Source organism: Manis pentadactyla, chromosome 11 (assembly GCF_030020395.1).
Source record: "Manis pentadactyla isolate mManPen7 chromosome 11, mManPen7.hap1, whole genome shotgun sequence".
Taxonomy (NCBI): domain Eukaryota; kingdom Metazoa; phylum Chordata; class Mammalia; order Pholidota; family Manidae; genus Manis; species Manis pentadactyla.
The window spans coordinates 102,503,767-102,524,669 of NC_080029.1; the positions used below are offsets into that span (position 1 = coordinate 102,503,767).

The 20,903-nt window shown below is 36.0% G+C and overlaps 1 protein-coding gene across 7 annotated transcripts in view; it reads right to left on the reverse strand.

Moving 5' to 3' along the window:
* WDR72 (WD repeat domain 72) overlaps positions 1–20,903 on the reverse strand; it is a 224,652-nt gene that overhangs the window by 171,162 nt on the left and 32,587 nt on the right. For all 7 annotated transcript variants that reach the window (XM_057488817.1, XM_057488816.1, XM_036893519.2 and 4 more), the window contains exons 7-13: positions 20,539–20,658; positions 19,512–19,657; positions 19,035–19,131; positions 14,402–14,543; positions 12,858–13,103; positions 10,785–11,005; positions 8,061–8,256 (exon numbers count right to left, since the gene is read on the reverse strand). In XM_057488817.1, coding sequence (XP_057344800.1) covers positions 8,061–8,256; positions 10,785–11,005; positions 12,858–13,103; positions 14,402–14,543; positions 19,035–19,131; positions 19,512–19,657; positions 20,539–20,658 — 1,168 coding nt within the window. The remainder of the gene's footprint in view (positions 1–8,060; positions 8,257–10,784; positions 11,006–12,857; positions 13,104–14,401; positions 14,544–19,034; positions 19,132–19,511; positions 19,658–20,538; positions 20,659–20,903) is intronic.

Below are 20,903 nucleotides of genomic sequence, written 5' to 3' on the forward strand. Positions count from 1 at the left end.
AATTTGCTCATCTTTTTTGAAAAAAATATCTATTCAAGTCCTTTGTCCATTTTAAAGTTGGGTTGCCTTTTTGAGTACTTAGTGTTCTTTATATATTCTGCATATTAAACCCTTATCAGATACACAACTCATAAATATTTTTCCCATTCTGTAGGCTGTCTTCACATTCTTCATAATGCCTTTGAAACACAAAAGTTATAATTTTTATGAATTCTCACTAATCTATTTTTCTTTTTCTGATCTGATTTCTTTTTTATTACAGCAATCATGTGATACACATACACATATGTAGCTAATAAAAATAAAGCCAGTATTCTCACATATAGTAACTAATCACATCTTTTCTGCAACATTGTGTTAAGTATCATTACCACATTAGGAAACTAAACCTCTGATCAATTTAGTAATTTGCCAAAGAATGAACAGATTAACAGTGGCAGAATCTTCTGTCTTTAAATTCTAAGCAATAATACTAGTTTGACACATTAGGAAAGAATAATATAATGATATAATGAAAGAAATGTAATGATATATGATTATGGAAGCTAAATATTTTTTAAATTTTCAACTAAATTCAACAAGTATCTGTTGATTTCTTCCAATGTGTCAGGTGTTATGCTAACTTTTGGGAACAGAACAGTAGAATAAGACAGCCACAATTTTTGCCCTCCTGGTGTTTCTAGACTAGTGAGGAGGACAGACATTAACCCTGAAATTGTAAGTACATTGTTGTATGAGAGCAAGTAACAAAAATGCCCCCCACGCTAATTTACCCTCATCCCCACCTCCAGCAAAGAGCCCAGAATACTCATCAGTACATTTGGGCACTTGAGCATACTCCACATACTATTTTCTTATATGTTGTCTTACATTTTTCAAATTGTTTCAGAGGTACAAATTTTCCCTGATTATGTTGAAAGTTCTTTAAGGAAGAAAGCCGTATGTGATAATTCTAGTGTACTTCAGAGTGGTATGCATTTCCTCGGAACAAGAAACAATTGTTGTGCTTAACTAGAATGGAGATGGGGAGATAGGTGACAGGGACAGTGAAACTTTAAGTGCAAACTGGCATGGTAATACAGGAAGGATTTATAATAAATAATTTAATGTTTATCCAGTGCTAACTGCCATTAGGAGATGGTGAGTCTTTGAAGAGTTAAAAGTTGACTGGGGTAATATTGATTGAAAAGGCTAGAATAAGAATTCAAACCCAGGGCTCACGGTCATCACCCCTCTGAACACTAATTCCTACTCAAGACATTATAAACTCTGACAAGTGTGCAAATATTTAGTAGTTAAACTACAGACAAGTTCATATACACATGTGTATGCATGTGCATGCTCATGTACACACACACACACACACACACACACACACACACACATGAATCAAAGTCTCAAACTACAAAGTAGTGGCTGAGGAGGAAGAAATAAAGATTCAAATAATAGGCAGTAAACTAAAAATACATGTTGAGTAATAGCATCAGTGATTATTACAGTAAAGAAGAAAAGGGCTTAGAAAAGGTGATATAGAGCAAATTCCCACCCTGTACTTTAATGTATCTTATTTTTCTTTTCAAAAAACAATCATCGCAAGAGGGATCCATCTGTAATCTACCACAACAGAATAATGTGGCTTTGAGAAAATAACATACTGGAGAGCCTATGACCTGCCAGATGTCACATACAAAAAAAACCCTACCTTTAACGCAAATACAATGAAAGTCATACTCTGATTATGTGGACAAGGACACAACATAACTTTACCACTGTATCTACAACTGGGTGACCTTGATGAGAATACAAGTAAAAGTGTCTCTCAGAATGGTAGAGTTGGTCAGTAGTGAAATTTTTACACTTTCATTTTAAGCACTCTATATTATAAAAGAGGGCAACAAAGTAAAACTTGTGGACTGGAAAATTTCCTCTCACGTAGTGACGTGTGACATTTTGGAGTGGCAAAGTAAGAGTTTAACTGCATAATTCTATTCTATTGGGGAAAAGTATGCCTGCATATTTCTGGAAAACTGTGTCTTATATGTATCTATATATCCCTCACCCTAAACAATTAAAGCAAAAGCAGATTTACAGTGAAAGATGGAAAGTTAAACTGGATGTTTTATAAAAATATGGCCTACTGGTATTACTTGACAAACCTCATCTTACCTTTCCTAATAGTTCTATTTTTTTTTTATTTTCTTTTTAAGACTATGTACTTTGAAACCACAGAAAAACAAATGCTTGATTTATATGGCATTGTAGTAGACTGAATAATTTTCTTAGCTAACTGCTACTAATTTAAGTAAGAAAAAGAAATTAAGAGACAGAAAGATTAACACCTGTGGTGAAAATAACTCTGAGGTGTATTATCTTAATCCTTACTTCTTTGATTTCATATGCATAGGCTTTGTTCCAGTGGTCTGTTCATAGAGGGCTGTTTTAGAACTCAGAATGTGTTTTCCCATAGAAACTTTGTCATAGCCAGAGGATGGGTCCACAAACCAGACTACAGAAGTAAAGCTTTCTGCTCAAGGTCACAAAGCTCGCATTACCTAAACAGAAACAGGAAGAAATGAACAGACAGACGTAGCCCCTATGTTCTGCCCATTCATTGGCCAAAGACTTCATTCAGTTCCCTTGAATGCCAGGCCCCAAGCAGTTTCTGAGAGTCCTCAGGTCTGAAATCCACTGGGGCTGTAACACCTTCAAATATTCTCCTGAAGCCAAGAGTGCCTGGGAAGGAGAAAGCCCAGCTCCTCAGCAGGAGTCACAGTAAGCAAACTGGCAGCAAGCTGCCCATAACTCATGCAGGCATATCTAAGAGCTTCCTGAGCAGCGGAAAGACTGCCTTGAGCAGTGATTCATAGTTGTGCCTCTCTTCCCTTCCTGTCAGCTGTCACTTCTGCTGTCAGAGTGCCTGCCACTAACAGTCTCCCCAGTTGCAATTTGTTGTTTCTAATCCATCATCTGGGAAATCAGATGAGCAGAGCTGTTAGAACTGTGTGTAACTTGAGAGCCAAGCCCCGAGAGATAGTCGGAGACCTTCTACAGGAGAGCATTAGCAGGTTTTCTGGTAGCCATTTCTTCTCTTCTCAGAGCTCTTCTTATCTAATTCCCTGCTTGACAGTCTCAAAAAGCTGACCTCCATCTACAAGAGGTGTTCCTGTTGCACAGTACAGTGGAAAACACACCAAAAGGAAAGAAAGAGACACATCTTAGCGCAGGTCAACACCTAGCCTACAGATCTTCATACAGAAAATCTGTGCTCCATTTCCTCACCAGCAAAATGGGTATAACCATACAGGGTCAGTAAGGTATAATGGACTAAAAATTATAAACTGCTTTAGAATGGGTTATTATGAAAATAATGACCTTTTAAAAAAAACTATCATCATTAGTAGAAGTCTATAAATCCAGCCTGCTGCCTACTTTTGTAATAAAGTTTTATTGGAACACTGACTCCCCCATTCTTTTACATATTGTCTTTGGCTTCTCCTGTCCCACAGGGTAGAATTCAGTAGGTGTGATGCAGATCATATGGCCCACAAAGCTGAGAATATTTGCTATCCAGTCCTTGCAGAAAAAGTTTTTCTGACCTTTCTTATCAAGAAATGTTTTATTTTCAAGCAAGTAAGATTTCTTTTTCCCACAAAAAATTCAGTTGTTTAGAATGGCATATTTCACAACACAGGCCATAAGCTTAACGGAAGACCTTCAATAATAATAATAACAGAAGACCTTTAATATTAATAACACACAAGAAATTCATTACACAAGTTTTCTGCCATGTAAATCCAGTACTGTAAACAGAAAAGTCCTCAGAACTATTTTAAATTCAACTCTTAAAAGAATAATGAGATCCACGCTGAGATTTATTTCTGGTGTGTATTTAAGGGAAAAAAATCAGTATTACATTATCCCTATTGTGTCTCCCAGCAATGAGGGGGACAAAGCCGCCCAGAGATGTCAGTGCCAAACACACTGTGGGAGCTCAAATATTAATCAAAATGACATCTCCAATTTTTTCCTTCCCTAATCAGGCCTAAACATCATGGGACATGCAGTAAATCAATAAGCTGAACTACAGGCCCTCATCACTCCCAACCTGGCAGTGCTGCGTTTTTAGCTAGACCACGGTCACATAAACGCATCTCTACTTTGGTTCTTTGCCTCTCCCATGGGATGGGTGTGCCCACCTATGTTTCCAAACTTTACCTTGGCATATAGGTGTCCATGCCACCTGTCACAGAAAGAAACTTCTTAACGATTTCTAGATAAAAATAGGCATGACGGGTGCATGGCTAGAGAATATGCTTACACATTCTACCAAAATGGATAAATAAATAATAAGTAAATCTTATGAATAAAGCAAGAATAGGTTGTAATGAAGTGTTTGTGAAAAACTGAAGAAGTCTCATGTCCTATCCTTCACACTTGGGGGAAGGTGGCACAGGGACTGACCTAGACCCCAACCCCCAACCTTCCACCATGGCAGGCTTTTGGCACAGTTGAGAGTTAATTACTTTGTCTTCAAAGTAATTGTTTTTTCTTTCTAGACCCCTTTCTTTTAAATCCTTACCCCACCGACACCTCCTATTTTCTCTCTACGAGCTCTAGAGTTGCTCTAGTACTGAAAGACCTGATAAATGCTTTAGTGCCAATTTATTTCTTGTTCATATTGTTAGAGGAGGCAGAGTTCTGGAGAAATGGAGCAGAGAATAGGTTTGTTCACACATGGAACTTAAGTTTGAACATTTTAGCAATGCTAAATGGAATAAACCAGGAAAATTTGGCTGGAGTAGATAATACAGTTTTACCCAAGGAAGTGAGACATGCCCTATGAACTCCAGAAACCCTAGAAGAGGTTTGGAGGAGAATGCTAAGGATCTACCTACAGTTGGGTAGTCATGATCTAAAAGCCGCCACAATTGGCCAGTGTTAAGGTGAACTCATTTGTACTCAATCTACTCATATCCATTTATACTCAATCTACTGATATTCAACAAAATTTGGGTTAGTTCTTCCATTTATTCATTTATTCATGTGCCAGGCACATCAGTGAACAAGCATATTCTATACACTCACAGACCTCTTTTCAGCCTAATTATTTTGGTCTTAGCTAGTATTTCTTCCCCCTAGCTTTATGAGACTATAAATGGAAGTTTCCTGATCCTGAATTTCCCCACCTTTACAGGAAAAGGAAGAAATAGAAATCAAGTACAGTAAACATGATAGAAATATCTTAGCCAGATGAAACCCAGCTTGGGAAAGAAAAAGTAGCTCATTAAATTTTAAACAAAATTGGAATTGCTGAGGTTAAAGGACATCCAAAACAAAGCAAATACCAGACACAGCCTAAAAGGAACAACATAAACTTAATCAGAAGGAACGAATGTGGTGAGGAAAGTTAAGCTGTCAGCCACTTGCACAGTGTTGTGGAGCTCAATGAAGTCATATGTCAATGGCAGGAGGCTTTGGAAAAGCAAAGAGTCACATCACAAATGTGGAGACATTGATATAATCATTAGTAATATTTTCACCCATCATAAGCTGTATCTCAGGCTGAGTAAAGGTTGTTTATAAACTACTGATATGTAGATGATCAAGATACATACAGCCTCATAGCCTCACCTGTAACAACTATTATATAGGTTAATTTGGCACTAATCAGGTACATATTATTTGATACAGCAGTTCCAAAACAAATGTTTTTATAGGAAGCAATATAAATTACCAACTATAAGAGATTCCTGAGTTAAAGTATGTGTGTCCATAATGGCCACTATGCCACCCTTTGTGCCCTGCTCTGTGCCCCCGGTTGATGTCTATGATTGAACGTCCTTCTCCTCTGACTTACAGTTGGATCAAACTAGTGAAGGTGACTGAAGAAGGAGGGAGAAAAGAATTTCTGCCAACTCTTTGTCTCAGTCCTGCATTTCCGGTGGAGCTGTTTCTCCTCCATGACTTGGGAATAACCACTTCTCCTTGGCTTCAGCTCAAACTGGGTTCTAGTAACACTATTTTCTTTTCTTGTTGCTCAGCTCTAGAGGTGGTAAAAGCTGATACTACCAGTGAGCCTCACTATTCATCCCTTGTCTGGTCCCTAATCCCCATCCACACCCCTATAAATAGGTCTCTCATTAAAGTCTCTTCATTTGACCCTTCATTAACCTGGGTTAAATTCAATTTCCTACCAGGACCATGAATGAAATGCGATATAGACATCTATTTATTGACATAGAAAGATGTCTGACAAAAAGTAGACCACAATATTAATAGCAGTTATCTTTAGGTGGTAGGATAGGATTACTTGTTTTTCTTTATATTTCTCTGTATTTTTCAAATATTCTACAACATTTGATTATGTATTTGGGGATTATAAAATGAAATGCAAAATTTAAATGCAATGTAGGAATAGATATAGTTTTAAGAAGTACTAGTGGTTTGGCCTCCCGCCTTTACTGGCCACCCTATCAAAAAATATATAAATGAAAAGTTGCATAGCCTGAAAAGGATCCTGATAGGGCAATGGAATAATAAACACTTGTGAGTGCCCATTATTTCTTTATTTTTGCTAGATTCTATTTTCTAGGAGAAATACGATTAGCAAGTATTCACAATTTCACAATTGAAAATATGCAATTGCACACATTTATAAGTACATTTGTTTTACAGAATCACATTCCATAAGCAGAAGTCAAGATCTTACTGCATTCTTTGGTAACAGTAGTAATAGTTAACTATAACTAAGGCCTTAGGACCTATCAGGCTCTTTACAAGCATTGTGGATATTAGTTAATTTAATCCTAACAGGAAAGCAATACGATTACTCCCATTTCACAGATGAGGACATTGACATGCAGTGAAGCCAAGTTACTTGCTCAAGGCCAGCCTTCTTTAGCAAGGCCTGGAGAAAGCTCAGTCTTTAGAATCTATTTTGTCTATTATACTCAATGGTCACTCAGGTTGGTAAATTACTTAAGAATTCTAAAAGTCTCCTGATGTTGAATATATTGTGCACAGAACAATGGGGGCCCTCATACTGGATAAGTAGTTATTAGTTGTGCAGTCTTGCAAATTTACAAATCAGAGCTACAAATTCCTCATCAATAGAATGAAGAGTAATACCTCTTCCACCTACCCTACAAGTTGTGATAATCTAATGGGAAATGAGCGTGAAAGCCTATCAAAGCTGTCAAGCAAGGTATAAATGTAAGACAGTATTGCACGGCACCCTCTCTACACCAGTGCATTAGCCATCATCTTTAACGCAGGGAAGTCAAATGTAAAGGAAATAGCAATTATTTTGGTGAAGTATGGCTCAAAATTATGATATTATAAACTGTCCAGTCTGTTAATAACACACAACATAAAACCACCACTGACTAATCAATAGAAATCGTGCAATGGCTTCAGTGAAATATACTTTCAAGCTCACTCCCCTGACTCACAGTCATTAATTACCTTGACTTATTTGATAGGTTTCCAGCATTTGCTTGAAATGTGTTGCTCTCAATCTTAAGTTACATGTAAAACTTTAAAAACATTTTTGAAGTTCAGACTGTACATTCTCTATGCTCTGACATCCAAAGTTCAACTGAGCCACTCAGTATTCAGTTTCCCTGACTCAACTTTTTGGAGTTTTGTAATTAATTATTTTCCATTATTACTGATCATCAATTAGCTCAAAATGTTGCTGAGACTGCAGGTATGCTGAAGAGGGCAGAATTTAATGATAATTTGAGACTAGTAGGACACTAAATTTCTCTCTTGTTAATAATTAAAGTAGATAACTTATGTTTTTATTTATAGCTTCCAGAAATATCCAGCTCATTCCTGTGCAGTGCTCTGTCAGCTAATCATCAGTTGGTCAGGATCTGACTTGGGCTCTGTGCTTTATTTTCCACACACTTCTTCAACCAAAGCCATTAAATGCAGTCCAACCAAAGGTTAAAGCAGGTGAGGTCATCACTCCATCTTCTCTGGAACTTTCCACCCAGCCAAATGCTTGGATGCATCAACATATAAGGGATATGAGAAAGGGTAAAATTTCAATTTACCTGTTTCAATTTCCCAGATGTAAATAGAATCATCTGAACATCCGACAATTAAAAAATTCTCAACCGGGTGCCACTTTATCATCCTCACAGGGAAAAGGTGCTTCCGGGCACGCAGGAGGCACCTCTTCCCCTCGAGATGAAGGAGAGCCACAGAATGGTCACTGCACACGCAGCAGATTACCTGGTCACTTCTCAGCTGTGGAAAAAAAAAAACCAGCATTCTTTGTAAGTAAATAGTCAAATGCTTCCTTTAAAGTTATATCAGATTTTTTCCCCCTTAGTAACATAAAAAATTTTTGTTAAAACTCCATTTACAAAATGACATTTCTGGTTTCTAGAGCACATCATCACAAAACACTGTATGGGGTTATGGGGGTGCTTTAAACACTAAGCAGATCTGAAATTCAACAACTTATTAGGAAGGTCAAGATACACAAGAGAAAAAGGAGAATTCCAGGCCAAATCTTAGAAGATAAATCAAGGACTTGACCAACACTCAGCAAATTCAGGCAGTGAGGCAGACATCGGAAATAATGCACAACAAAATAAACCCCAGAACTAATTTGTTGCCACAAAAAGAAGCTATTTGTAGACACAAGCTTAGGCCCGAGAGTATCATGAGCTGATATTTTCCACTTAGAGCCTCAGAATGTGATTTGGTGCTGTTCCCAGAACTATACAGATTTTAATCCAAACAGGAAACTTAGTGTAGACACAATCTAAAAGAGGTAAGCATTAGATAGTTCCAACTGAATGTACAGCTTGAAAGACACAAGGACTAAAAATAGACTCACAGGACAAAGATACTTAAAGGACTTTAAAAAAAGTCAGCATGTGGTTACCTTGAACACAGTTTAGGACCATCCATGCTGAGTGCTGCTAAGGTTAATCTGGAAGGACTTTACAGGGCAGGTCTGTGCCTCACCTCCAGGCCATGCATTAGCCCATGAGTCAGGGTCGGGGAGGTGGAGGCGGGATAGTGGTTCTTCTACCCTCTCTGATTCTTTTCTAACCACTTTGCTATGTGGATGCTCCGACTTTCACTATGGCATCTAGCCAAAGTTTCAGCTGCTGTTTTTACAGCATCATTGGGGTCTCTTGAGAATCTTCTGGTGCCCATCACTGACTTCTTTCTGTGGGGCATTGGGGAGCATGTGATTTTTTTCCTAGTTCTTTTTAAGGAGACTACAGAATTCCTAGGGAAAAAAAATCACAGAATGGCACGTATGATAGATGGGGAGCCTGGACTTGTAGAATAGGGACGATGGCATTAATGGCCTCCCCACAACTACCTCTTAGAGAACCTTCCCAACACACAGGCTCTAGAACGGACAGCCCAACATACTTCAGGAGACTTACACACACATACACCTAAACATGCACACAACACATGGACGCAGATCTTACGGCCAGGAGTTGACATACACTAGAGACCCACACTAGGCCAGTCAGATTATCTTTCTAGGAATTTAAAATTGTAAAGCTAAAAGAAGTCATAAGACAAAAGAGAAAGGAACAATTACAGAAAAGCTGCTTCTTTTAGGGTAGAGGAATCGAAGAGTAACCTTGGTTTCTAAATTGAAGTCCAACTCCCCTGGATCCTTGCTACAGTGTTTTTGTCTTGGATGCCTATAGAATTGCTTCTTATGCCCTTTCAGTAAACTCCCTTTTTATTTGACTTGGCTTGAATAGGTCCTGGATCCTTAGAGTTAAATCATCCATGACTGAGGATCCTTAGAGTTAAATCATCCATGACTGAGGCAGAAGTAAAAGGGGTCAGGAGTGGAACTGACTTGGACTACTGTCCTGAGCTAAGAGAAAAAAATTGTTGAATAAAAATGAGGGGTCTTTAGGAATAAAACACATATTAAGGCATCCCAAATCACCACATGGAAGTTTCTTTTGTAAAAGTCACTTCACTTTGTTTCACTGTTTTGTTTAATCATTTGTGCTGCTGAAATATTCCTTTCATTATGTCTTACTACAAAAAAACAGTGTAAGTTTATACTGAGTTTACTTTGGAGCTGATTTCTCGTTTTATTGCTATAGAAAAATAATTTTTAAAGGTCAGTCAACTGACTTACATTTCAAAAACTGGTTGTTCATATTTTAACAAAGATGTCAGCTTCATGGAGGCTAAATTTAAGGTGACATTGCAGATGTAATAAGGAGAAAATTATATCTCAAAGTATTTCCTTTTGCTCAGCACAAGGTAGTTGCTCAAAAATTTGTTAAAGCTCATTATTTGATAAATAAATGAAAAAGCAAATACAAGTCTATGTAAGACAAAGAAAGTATCAGTATTATTATGAAAGAAAATTGTTGAAGGCAAAAGTTAATTTCTAATTTAGAAATTCTTATATATTTGAATTGTTTTTACTTGAGTGTCTATTGCCTTTATTAAAAATGAAGAGATAGTTCCATTAAAAATTAAGATATAGAACTAGGGATAAAAAAGAAAAGATATATAACTAAGGAGAATTACAAGGCTTTTGTAAAGTCAAGATTTGATAAAATCTTTTGGAACAAATTATTTGTGTAAGTTGTAATAACAGTAAAATACATATGTAAAAATTAGAAAGGAATTCATAAAAACCATCCAGTTGTATTACATAGAACTCTTTCTTATCTGTGGGAATATGAGTTATTTTTCCTTACGTCTTTAAACATTCTGTAATGTTATATAACTCTATGTGTTATATATTATTCTTTGTCTTAACTTACTCTGAAGTTCTCTGGTGATATCAAAAGACTTGTTACTGGACCAGCTTCCAAAAAGAACTTATGCAAAATTTCTTCAGTAAAGATATCCCACAAGATGACACATGAGTCCTGGTCCCCAGACACCAGCCAACTTTGGTCTGATTTTGAAGAGCAACCATGTGGGTAAAGTAATGAAGTAACACTTTGATGATGGCCTTTGAGAACTTTATGAGGAAGGGAATCTGGAAAACAGCAAAATACCAAATAATGAAAAGTTTTTTTTTTTTTCAAAAAATAGTCCTGAGATTTTATTTTCTAAATGTTTTAATTTAAGGAAACTACATGTAATTAAAGCTAGGGAGTTGGCTAAGAAAATTAATGAACAACTCTTGGACCACCTCAAAGGGCAAGTGCCTGGTTGTAAGCCTGGTCTTGGTTTCGGTAAAGCACTAAGGCTGGTTGTTCAAAGTCTACCAATTCTTTAAGGATGTTAGCAAGTTAGCAATTTCAGGCCACAAAGTAGCAAATGCTGTTCTAAAAGTGTGATCAATTCATACATTTTGCCTATACAAAAATAATCTCAGAACATTACTGCTGTCCTTTAAATTAATATGACCAAGTCTATTATAAAAGAAAAGTTTCACTGAACATTTTTACTTTAAAAAATATTAGGGATTGCCTAGTTCTACCTCTTCATTTTACAGATAAAGTATCTGAGGCTCAGAGAGATTCCGTGACTTGAACCCACCTGTTAAAAAGCACAACATTAATGTTTAATAGCATAGCTATGCTGTTAAACAAATTTATATTTGTTTTTCTGGACCTATCATTTAGTAGATTTGTCACTATGAACAAGTTGCTTTTTGCCTTTAAGGCACAGGTACTGCATCTGAAAAACATGACTGCTGTGTGGAATACGTAAGATTATGCCCACAATTCCTTAGCTCTGGCACTCGGTAGGAATCTGGGGATTTCACACCACAGATGTACTAAAACAAGGGCTACTGAGAGTTTCCACACTGCTTTTTTCCTCATTAGCTAACCCTAAAATATTTGGAGAGGACCATCGGCCACATACTCCCTTTATTAAAATTGAAAATGAGTCCCAAAGAATCATTATTACTTCTATTAAATAATCATTAGTTACCTCTAATTCCATCAGGCACATCCTCATTTTATATCCCCTGGTAAACCAAGGTGAATATTAATTCAGATGCTCAAGTCAAATGTAGGCTTTTGCTTATTTTCTGGATAAGATAGACAAGCCTAGATACAAAATGCTAACTTTTCACTAACTTTTAACAGCAGCTACCAAGCAATATAGCAGTATTTTACTTCTCTTAGGTTCACTGCTATTCACTCTCTTTCAGTAAATCCCTAAATCACAAATTAGTAACACTTAATAAGTAACCAAAATAACCTGAGAACAATAGCAGGTAATGTAACAAGATTTTTTTAAAAAAAAGCTCTGAAATTTGATCTTTACCCTTAAGGACCTTACTGTCTAGTAGGATCCATACAATAAAAAAATGGTATACAGATTTATCTACACAGCCCCAAGTCTCAATAACTTCCCTTATATAAGACTGCTGCATAATGGGCTTATTTAATAATTATTCACTGTTACAGTGTACAAAGATGTATATGAACATATTTACATTTCAGTAAAGGAGAACAAAAAATTAAAATAGGAAGATATTTTTCTCCTGATTGGCAAATATTAAAAAGTTTAATAGCACAAAGTTGGCTAAGGTTTAAGGAAAAAGGCATTCTCATAGGCTGTTAGTGGACACACATGCATATTGAGGTATGTGCTTTGGAGAACATTTTTAGATGTATTTTCAAAATTAAAAATACATATAAATATTGATTCAGTAATTCTACTTCTGGGAATTAATACTGTAGATATACCTATGTATAAGTGTAAATATAGTTAATTCTACATTGCCTATAATAGCCAAAGACTACAAAATTTGTACATATTATCAGAAAATGCCAGCAAATTGCTTAAGCTTCAGAAATCTTCTTAATGCAGCTTGTTAAAGTTGAAGCTTAGGTAAATTAAATAAGTAGGGTCAAATAAAATTCAACGACCTTTTAATAAAGAACCTCCTTCTAGAAGTCCTGCTTTGGCAGCATTCAAAGCCTGTGTAATGAAAATTGTCCCGTCTTCATAGCCACATATCAGTTTATCGAGACTCGGAACATACTCTGATGAAGTGACGACTGCAGCTCCAGCCCCATCTTCAGACCCATACAAGTGGTCAATAATACTTTGTGACATGGTATGATGTTTATCAAAATTATCTTGAAGGGTCCAGGTGGTAGTTATTGTTATCTCTAAAAGGAAAAACACAAAAAAGGATTGGCTAATAAATTCATCATATATATGGAAAATATTATCAAGACAACATCCCTTGGGGTACACAGAGACTCTTTTCCCATCCTAATAGTGAGCTACAGGCAAAAAGTTCTCCTGCCATAGTCTTCACTCAAAATGTTATCTTATTGGTTCTAAGAGCACTCACTGGTTATCATTTTACATATCTGACCACTCAAGCATGTGAACTGGGCCTCAGGTAGCTCAGGAAGTGAGAGAGCCTTGGCACACAGAACAAAGACAGCAAGTGAAAGCCAACTAGTATGAAAGAGCCTTCTTGACCTTGCAGCACACATACCGCCCCAAACCTTAGACTGGCACCAAGAGTCATCATACACATCCAGGATTCCACTTATAAAGCAGATTGATTAGATGCTTAATTCTGATACTTGGAAGAACAGACATGAGAAACCTAGAGCCACCACGAACACTGGGTATGGTATACTTTGTAATTCTTAAAATTTAACTTGTAGGAAACTTTTCCACACACTGTACCAAGTTCAAAGTCTATGTCTTGAGACCCATTTCTTGATAATCTAGGTCCATTTGTACCATTCCGAAACATTTGGGACAGGGAGTTATGCCAGTGAACTTGTTAACTAATGAGAACTTGTGCTTAGAAATTCAATTTTTGATGGCTGTATTTCTGCTGTTCCCCAGACCATGATTCCCAGTGACTCACTGATTTTGGAATAAGGGGAAAAGAGCTAGACAGGTTCCTCAGTTTGGAATACCTCACCTCAGGAGTTTGAAAGTTCTCCACAATAACGGTTACTTTGATGATCTCAGTTTTGTATTCTAAAAATAATTAAAATAAGCAAATGCCAAATCATCTAATTGTTCAAATTGTCAAATGTTTTCGTGCCTAAGTTTATGTCTGTGCTTGCAGTTTCAAACAGCTCTAATAATCCCAATAGGGAATTTGGTTGGAAAAGGGTATAGGATATGGACATGACAAATTCAAACATAAATATGGTGTATCAAGTTATCCTATATTCACACTGCAGAGAATCATTTCATTTCAATAAAACATCACTCATGTTGAATTGATGCTAATTTAAATTTTATTATTTGTATTGCTGTATAAAATCTATAAGCATTATGTTTATACCAACTTTTATGTTGGCATCTAATGCATAGTGGCATACCAGAAAATTGTTCTTATTTGTAACCACCTGTTACTCAACTTAGAAAAACACCGAGGTAATTATAAACTAGTTATCAGAAGACATGTGTTTAGACACAGAGATTGTCTTACCTCTGGGAGAACCATCAAACTTGGATACAGGAACATCAGGGATGTGCCACAAAGTAATTCTTCCTGAGACTTCTCCAGAGAAAAGTATCTTATAAAAAGGCTCTTTCCTTTCATTCATGTAGCCCATAACAAAGGGAAGGTTCTGGGCCAAAAAAAAAAGTTACTTTTTATGTAGAAAAAAAAAGTATAAAATGACAACAATTGTTTTTAAATGGAGAAATAAGACTTCCAATTATTTTTCTAACTTATTTCCCTTAATTTCCACTGTTTCAAAAATTTCAAGTAAATTTAGTGAATAAGCTCTTACTCAAGCCAAAAAGAATGTTTTATAAAATAAGAAAGTCATTAACTAGACTTCAAAGATTTAATAAGAATATCTGACACTTACTGAACATGTTCTGTGTATGTATGACACATACTATTGGAGGCTTTACATGTATTCAGTTAAATAATCCTCACAATAATCCTGTGAAGTTGGTACATACTAACATTGTCTTCATTTTACAGATGAATAAACAGAGAGAAGAGGTTGAATTCTCTAAGGTGATATAGACAACAATGGGCTTTTGGGTATGGTTGTTCTGACTCAAGAGTCCATGTCTTGATTACAATAACTTACTGTCCACTAGACGCCTGATTTCTTTATAGCCCCTTCAGTTCCAATTGTCAATTAACTCTTTGTATGGTACTTTGTGTTATTACACTTTCCACTTTTTGCTGTCTGTTTTTCAGATTTAACATACGTTATTTCAAATTTCCCAAGTGGCCACAAAAAAACCTCATCTTATATATGATAATAATATATACAAATTGTATGACATTAATACATATATGTATAAATTATATATTTGGCATATGATATATGATAAGTGACTATATGATAATATATAAATTATATTTATATATAAAAGTATATATTAAGATATAAATATATATTACAGTTATAGTTTATTTAAATATATATCACCTATTTACATATATAAAGTTATAGTTTTGCTGAGGCAGAGTATGAATATCGAGCACCAAGGGTTTGAAAGATAAGCTTTCACTAGTGAATGAGTCTAGAATCTCCCCAGGACTGGAGGGCAGTGTAGATGTTGTTTCCACAGACTTGTATGTAGAGATTATGCACGGGGATCAAAATGATTAAGTGATTAGAAAAAAACAAAACAAAACTCTTTTGATGTACAAATAGAAGATACCCTGAAAAGAAAGTCAATTTCTGGTGTTAGAATTAAAGAAGTCTCAGAAAGTGATAGGTACTAGTCAAAAACTGTGCGCTTGGAAGTCTGGATTTAGATATATTGGAAAACGTCTACATATCTTTAGAGAACATTAAAGTCCCAAATCTTGTTACATTCAATCCTCACAACAAAGCTACAAAGTAAATAAATGTTATTATTCGTGCTATGGAGATGAGAAAACTAAAGACAGGAAGAGAATAAGAAACGAATCCAAGATCATGCAACCAAGATGCGGAGTCTTCTATAGACCCCTGAACAAGAGCACTACGGAAGGGAAAAGAGTTTTGGTGATGTCATTTCTCTGAATAAATCTTTTTTTTTTAGGATTAGGAAGGCATTTTAGAGTCTTACACTTCTCAAGGCCCCCAGTTTCTTGTGGTTTTAGAAATGGTGTTGAGAAAATGTGGCTAAATAGCTTTTAAAACTCTCTCAACCTTGCAGAACCTTAGAATTGACCAGCTCAACGCCCTCACGATTTTGATGGGGGGCTGGAGCTCCAGGGAGGCCGGGCGGTGACTCGGGTTGGGGGCGGCGCATCTCCCCCCTCGCAGCTCTGTGGACTGCCTGGCGGCCCACGGTCCCCACGCTGCTGCTGTCCCCTGTTGGACTGCCGTTCCACACCCCCTCCTTGACACCTCGATCCTCCTTCTCCCCGGTAGTTCCCTCTCTAGGTCTGCTATTCATCTTAAAACTCCCGCAGACCCCCTTAGCATATATATCCTGACCTTCCATCACAGTGCCCAGTACCCACCACAAAGAGTACCCATCCTCCAAGAGGTAATAAAACAGTCATTAAGAGTGAATTCTCTGGGGATAACTGCCTGGATTCAAATCCTGGTTTTTATCCCATACTAACTCTATTAAAAGAGCCAATTACTTGATTTAGGCAATTTACTTAACCTCTCTGTGTCTCATTTTTTCCCTAAGTGTGACAGAAGGCTAATAAAAGCACCACTCTAGGGGATTAGTGTCAGAATTAATGAGTTGATGTAGGTACAGGGCTTAGAATGGTGTTTGGTATTTGGTATATACTCATGTACCAAATGATTATATTAACCATTCTTTCTATTCATTCTCAGAACAATTCAGAAACTCACTACAAAGTCCCATGACCAGATTCTGGGGCCAAACTGCCTAGGATCAAATCCTGAGAATTAATTTCTCTGAACAACAGTTTAAAAATGGAGTCATGGGGGGAACTCATGTAAATAAGGCAGCATGTATGTCTGACAATAATAATGACTCATAAAAAAGGTTATCTGTCCTCCTCCTCACCATCACTACTCTTAGGTCATGCACACAAATCCTTATCTGCAATCCACAGGCTTTTCTATGGCAGCTTCTCCCACCTCAGCACTGCAGGGTTACCCCACAGCTAAGACCCCGGGAAGCCCAGTTCCTTGTCTCAGTAGCCAGATTCGCTGCACAAGGCTCAGTGAGCATCAGCTGGGATTTGAAGCTAGGGAGACTCTCATAAAGCTACTGGAAAAAAGGGGGAATGCCCATTGTTGCTACATCAGCTCTATCACGGATATGTTCCTGGTGTCACAAATGGTTACTCTGAGAACGTGGTACTGGCAAGCATTGAGGTTTAATTCTATGGTATCACTTCATAAACAGAGAATAGTCAGTACTACATGTCTATAGAACATGCTTTTCTAAGTTCATTTTATCTATTAAACTCATCTCCTGACCCTGCCAAAACACCTTCATTACTTTCTAATTGCAGAAAAGACTAAGAAGTCTTATATTTAGTGGATACTGGTGATGTTTTCAAAAAGGAAAATAATGTCTGCCTTTAATTTCTTCACTGTATAAAGGGCATGCAAGGGTCTAAGTATGGGTAGACCAGCTTCTTTCAGTTTTATTGAATTTATACTTCACTGGCTTCCAAGTACCTCTCACTTTTAAGGTACAGAAACAACTGTGCCTGTCTAAATAAGAATTGTTGATAGAAGACCAATAAATCAATGTCTCTACATTTTGAGAAACAAAGCAAGGTAGCTTCCCATAAGATTAGTATTTCTCAAGTTAATTTGTAATTATACTAGTAATGTGTAGCATTGGTATTTGCAGTATACTAGAAATTTCTAAAGGACATTACTTTAGCTTTTAGGGCAAACCATGTTTTTCAAATATGTACTCTGGAGCTAAAAAGGAAGAAAGGATAGGCAAGTCTTTTAAAAAATAACTAAAAATGTCTTTCTGAGTAATTCACAATACTACTTTTCTTTTCAATAGCAAAACAAGGCTCTATCGCCACCCACAAATGACTTTAGAAATAGACTTTGATGCTGTAATTCCAAAGTGTGCCTATGCCTCATGACACCTAGAGTTCTAATTTTAGTTCTAATCAAGTTTGCAGCAAAACCTCACAGATATGGTAAAGCAACAATCACTGAACTATAGGATTTCCAACAGCTATGCTGCCTAATTAAGCAAACCATCATTCTGTAAAAAGTAACATGCTTCCTTGGTTGACACATTAATAATCCAAAACTCCTCCATTCCCCATAAAATACCTTTTTGGATAAATTAACTGATGTCTAAATCCAATAGGTTAAAAAAAAACAACTTTGGTTATCACTACTAAAATAAAATAACTACTTAAATTTCCAGACTACATAGTGTCAAAGCCACCATTCAGTCAAGTAAAAACTCACAATATTATCCTCAACTTTCTACCAAGAATCATAATTATATTTGTTCTAACAAGAAAATTTTTTCAGAGGGATACCTAAATGCATATGAAAATGATTCCAATATATGGTTAAGTGAAATAAAAACAACAAAACTAAACAGAAAACCAGGATATAAACCATTTGGTAAAGTTTAAAAATTGGATGAGATACATCACAATGTTAATCATTTTATATCAGACCATCTATCAAAAGGGTCAGTGAAAAAAATTGTGTGTGTGTGTGTGTGTGTGTGTGTGTGTGTGTATGAGTGTAGAGAGAGAAAGAAAGAGTGAGACAATAAATATGGCAAAATGTTGACAATTGGTGAATCTAGGTAGAGAGTATGAGGGATAATTGTACTGTTCTTGCAACTTTTTAAATATTTGAAAATTTCCCAACTAAAATAAGTAAACACATAAGTATATTCATAAAAAATACTTATGGTAATAAAATCAAGAACTTTGATTCACCCTCTTTAACATTTATAATTTCTCTATAATAAACATATACTGATTAATCAAACTTAAAAAAAGATTTTTTAAAGGCAAAATTTTCTTTTCAGTAGTCATTAACAATTAGGTTTTATTTTCTTGTTAACAACTTGATGGGATACTTCAATTTTTTCAAGCCTGCCTGTTACAGAAAAAAACATTCTTTTAAAAAATGGAGCGAAATAGCTTTGAGGCAGTCACTCTTTTCTTGCATTACCTTATTTTCCTGCGCAGAAGTAGAGCACAGTAAGTGAGGATACATAGTCTGTTTAAGCACTCTTCCATCAGCAGGACATATGCTTTTTGAAAGCCCACTGCGTGGTGAAAAATAAAAAGCAAAGTTTAGAACTTTGGGGTTCTTTATTCATTTTCCCCCCTCCCACTCTCAAAAGCCGGATGGCACCATTCAAGTTTCTAAACTCTAGTTAGAAATCGTTGGGTTAATAATTACAAGTGACTTTTGGAAAACCCAGCACCAGCTGTACAAGTTATACATGGTTAATCTCATTCCTTCATCCCCTGCTGTTTTATACAAAGGCAGAAGCCTACCAAGCCCAGAGTAAATCTTCTAGTGCCAAAGTTGTTTTGTTCTGGTTTTTGATCATGGGCAGCATGCAGGGATTTTTCCATAATAAACCTCCCGAAGTTCATTTTCTACCTGAATGTTTTGTATGTCACTCCCATCTGAGCCCACCTGTTCAGCAGCTGATAGATATAACTGTGACCATCTTCTGTCCAGATAATGATTCTGTGAGCAGCAAGCACCTCTCCACCAGCAAAGAACTGCCCACTTCTACTGACTTCAGTCCACAGAAGGGAAAAATCACAATAATCATAAATCTAAAATACAAAATTAATAATGCACATTAAAAAAGCTTCCAATCTGATCTGCCAGTGAGAGGAAAGATAAATTATGCTTACCAAGACTATTTAGATGGCAGTGTTTATGTAACAACATATTAAGTATTAATAACAGGCCACACTGTACTCATGTGCCAAGCTAATATTTTACTAGTACTTATATTTTCACATTTATCATAGAGTAGGTTTCCATGGATAAACTTTATCTGACTATCATTTCAGAATGTGCCCATTAAGCAGAGACCCCAAATCCCCAAATTTCTGTGTAATCTTATTCTTTCCATACGATAGTCCAACTTTAACATTTGAAAATTTATTACACAAAATCTTTTGTTAGACCGTACTTAAACTTTTCTTTCAAAAGTATATTATTAAGCATATAAGACAATATAGTTTTGTTAACTGTGCCAGGTATATGAAACATTAAACAAAAAAAGGATGCTATCAAATGATAGTAACTTAGGTTTTCTTTCTTCTTGAAGATATCAGTGAATATATTTTCAAGAAAGAAATGTATGTCACCTAAAAATGAACAAAGTGACAAAGCAGAAAAAAAAATCAATGTTTATAGATGAAAGTATTGGTTTTGATTTTTAATTCTGAAGTATAAGCATCAACTTTTAAAATAATCTAGAGATAAATGTTCATTATTATTATGGTTTGTTTTTAATAAAAGTAGAGAAGCAAAACAACTGAATGAAGGGGCAGGAAGACTGACAAAGTTCATTCAAAAAAAACAACTCATTCTATATTCTCTAATGATATTACTAAAAATGTGTATATCTTATAATTATTGCACTGAACAAGGAAAAAAATTACATTTGTAGAACACTGGTATTTATTATGTTATATTATCATACCTTCCAACATTTAGAAAATACCAGCAAAAGAAGTCTCTCTGTATATGTACAAAATCGTATTGTCCGGCAGTTCAGACAGTCAAGAAATTTGGATTCCTTTTCATAGACATCCTGCTTTTCCTTCAAAAGAAAAAAAAGTATTTTAGTACTAGTTCTAGGTAATTTACATACAACCGCATGAGAGGACTTGTTTCTGGTACACCTGATGTAAGTAACACCATTATTATAAAAAAAAGTAACCCAGTTTCCTTTTGAGTTTTTGGAACTAAGAAGTTACTTTGGAAAAGAAACCATGAACAGGAAATCCACTTGGATTCAATGATTCATATGAAATCACTCAACATTCTGTGGGGGAGTTTGTTGGA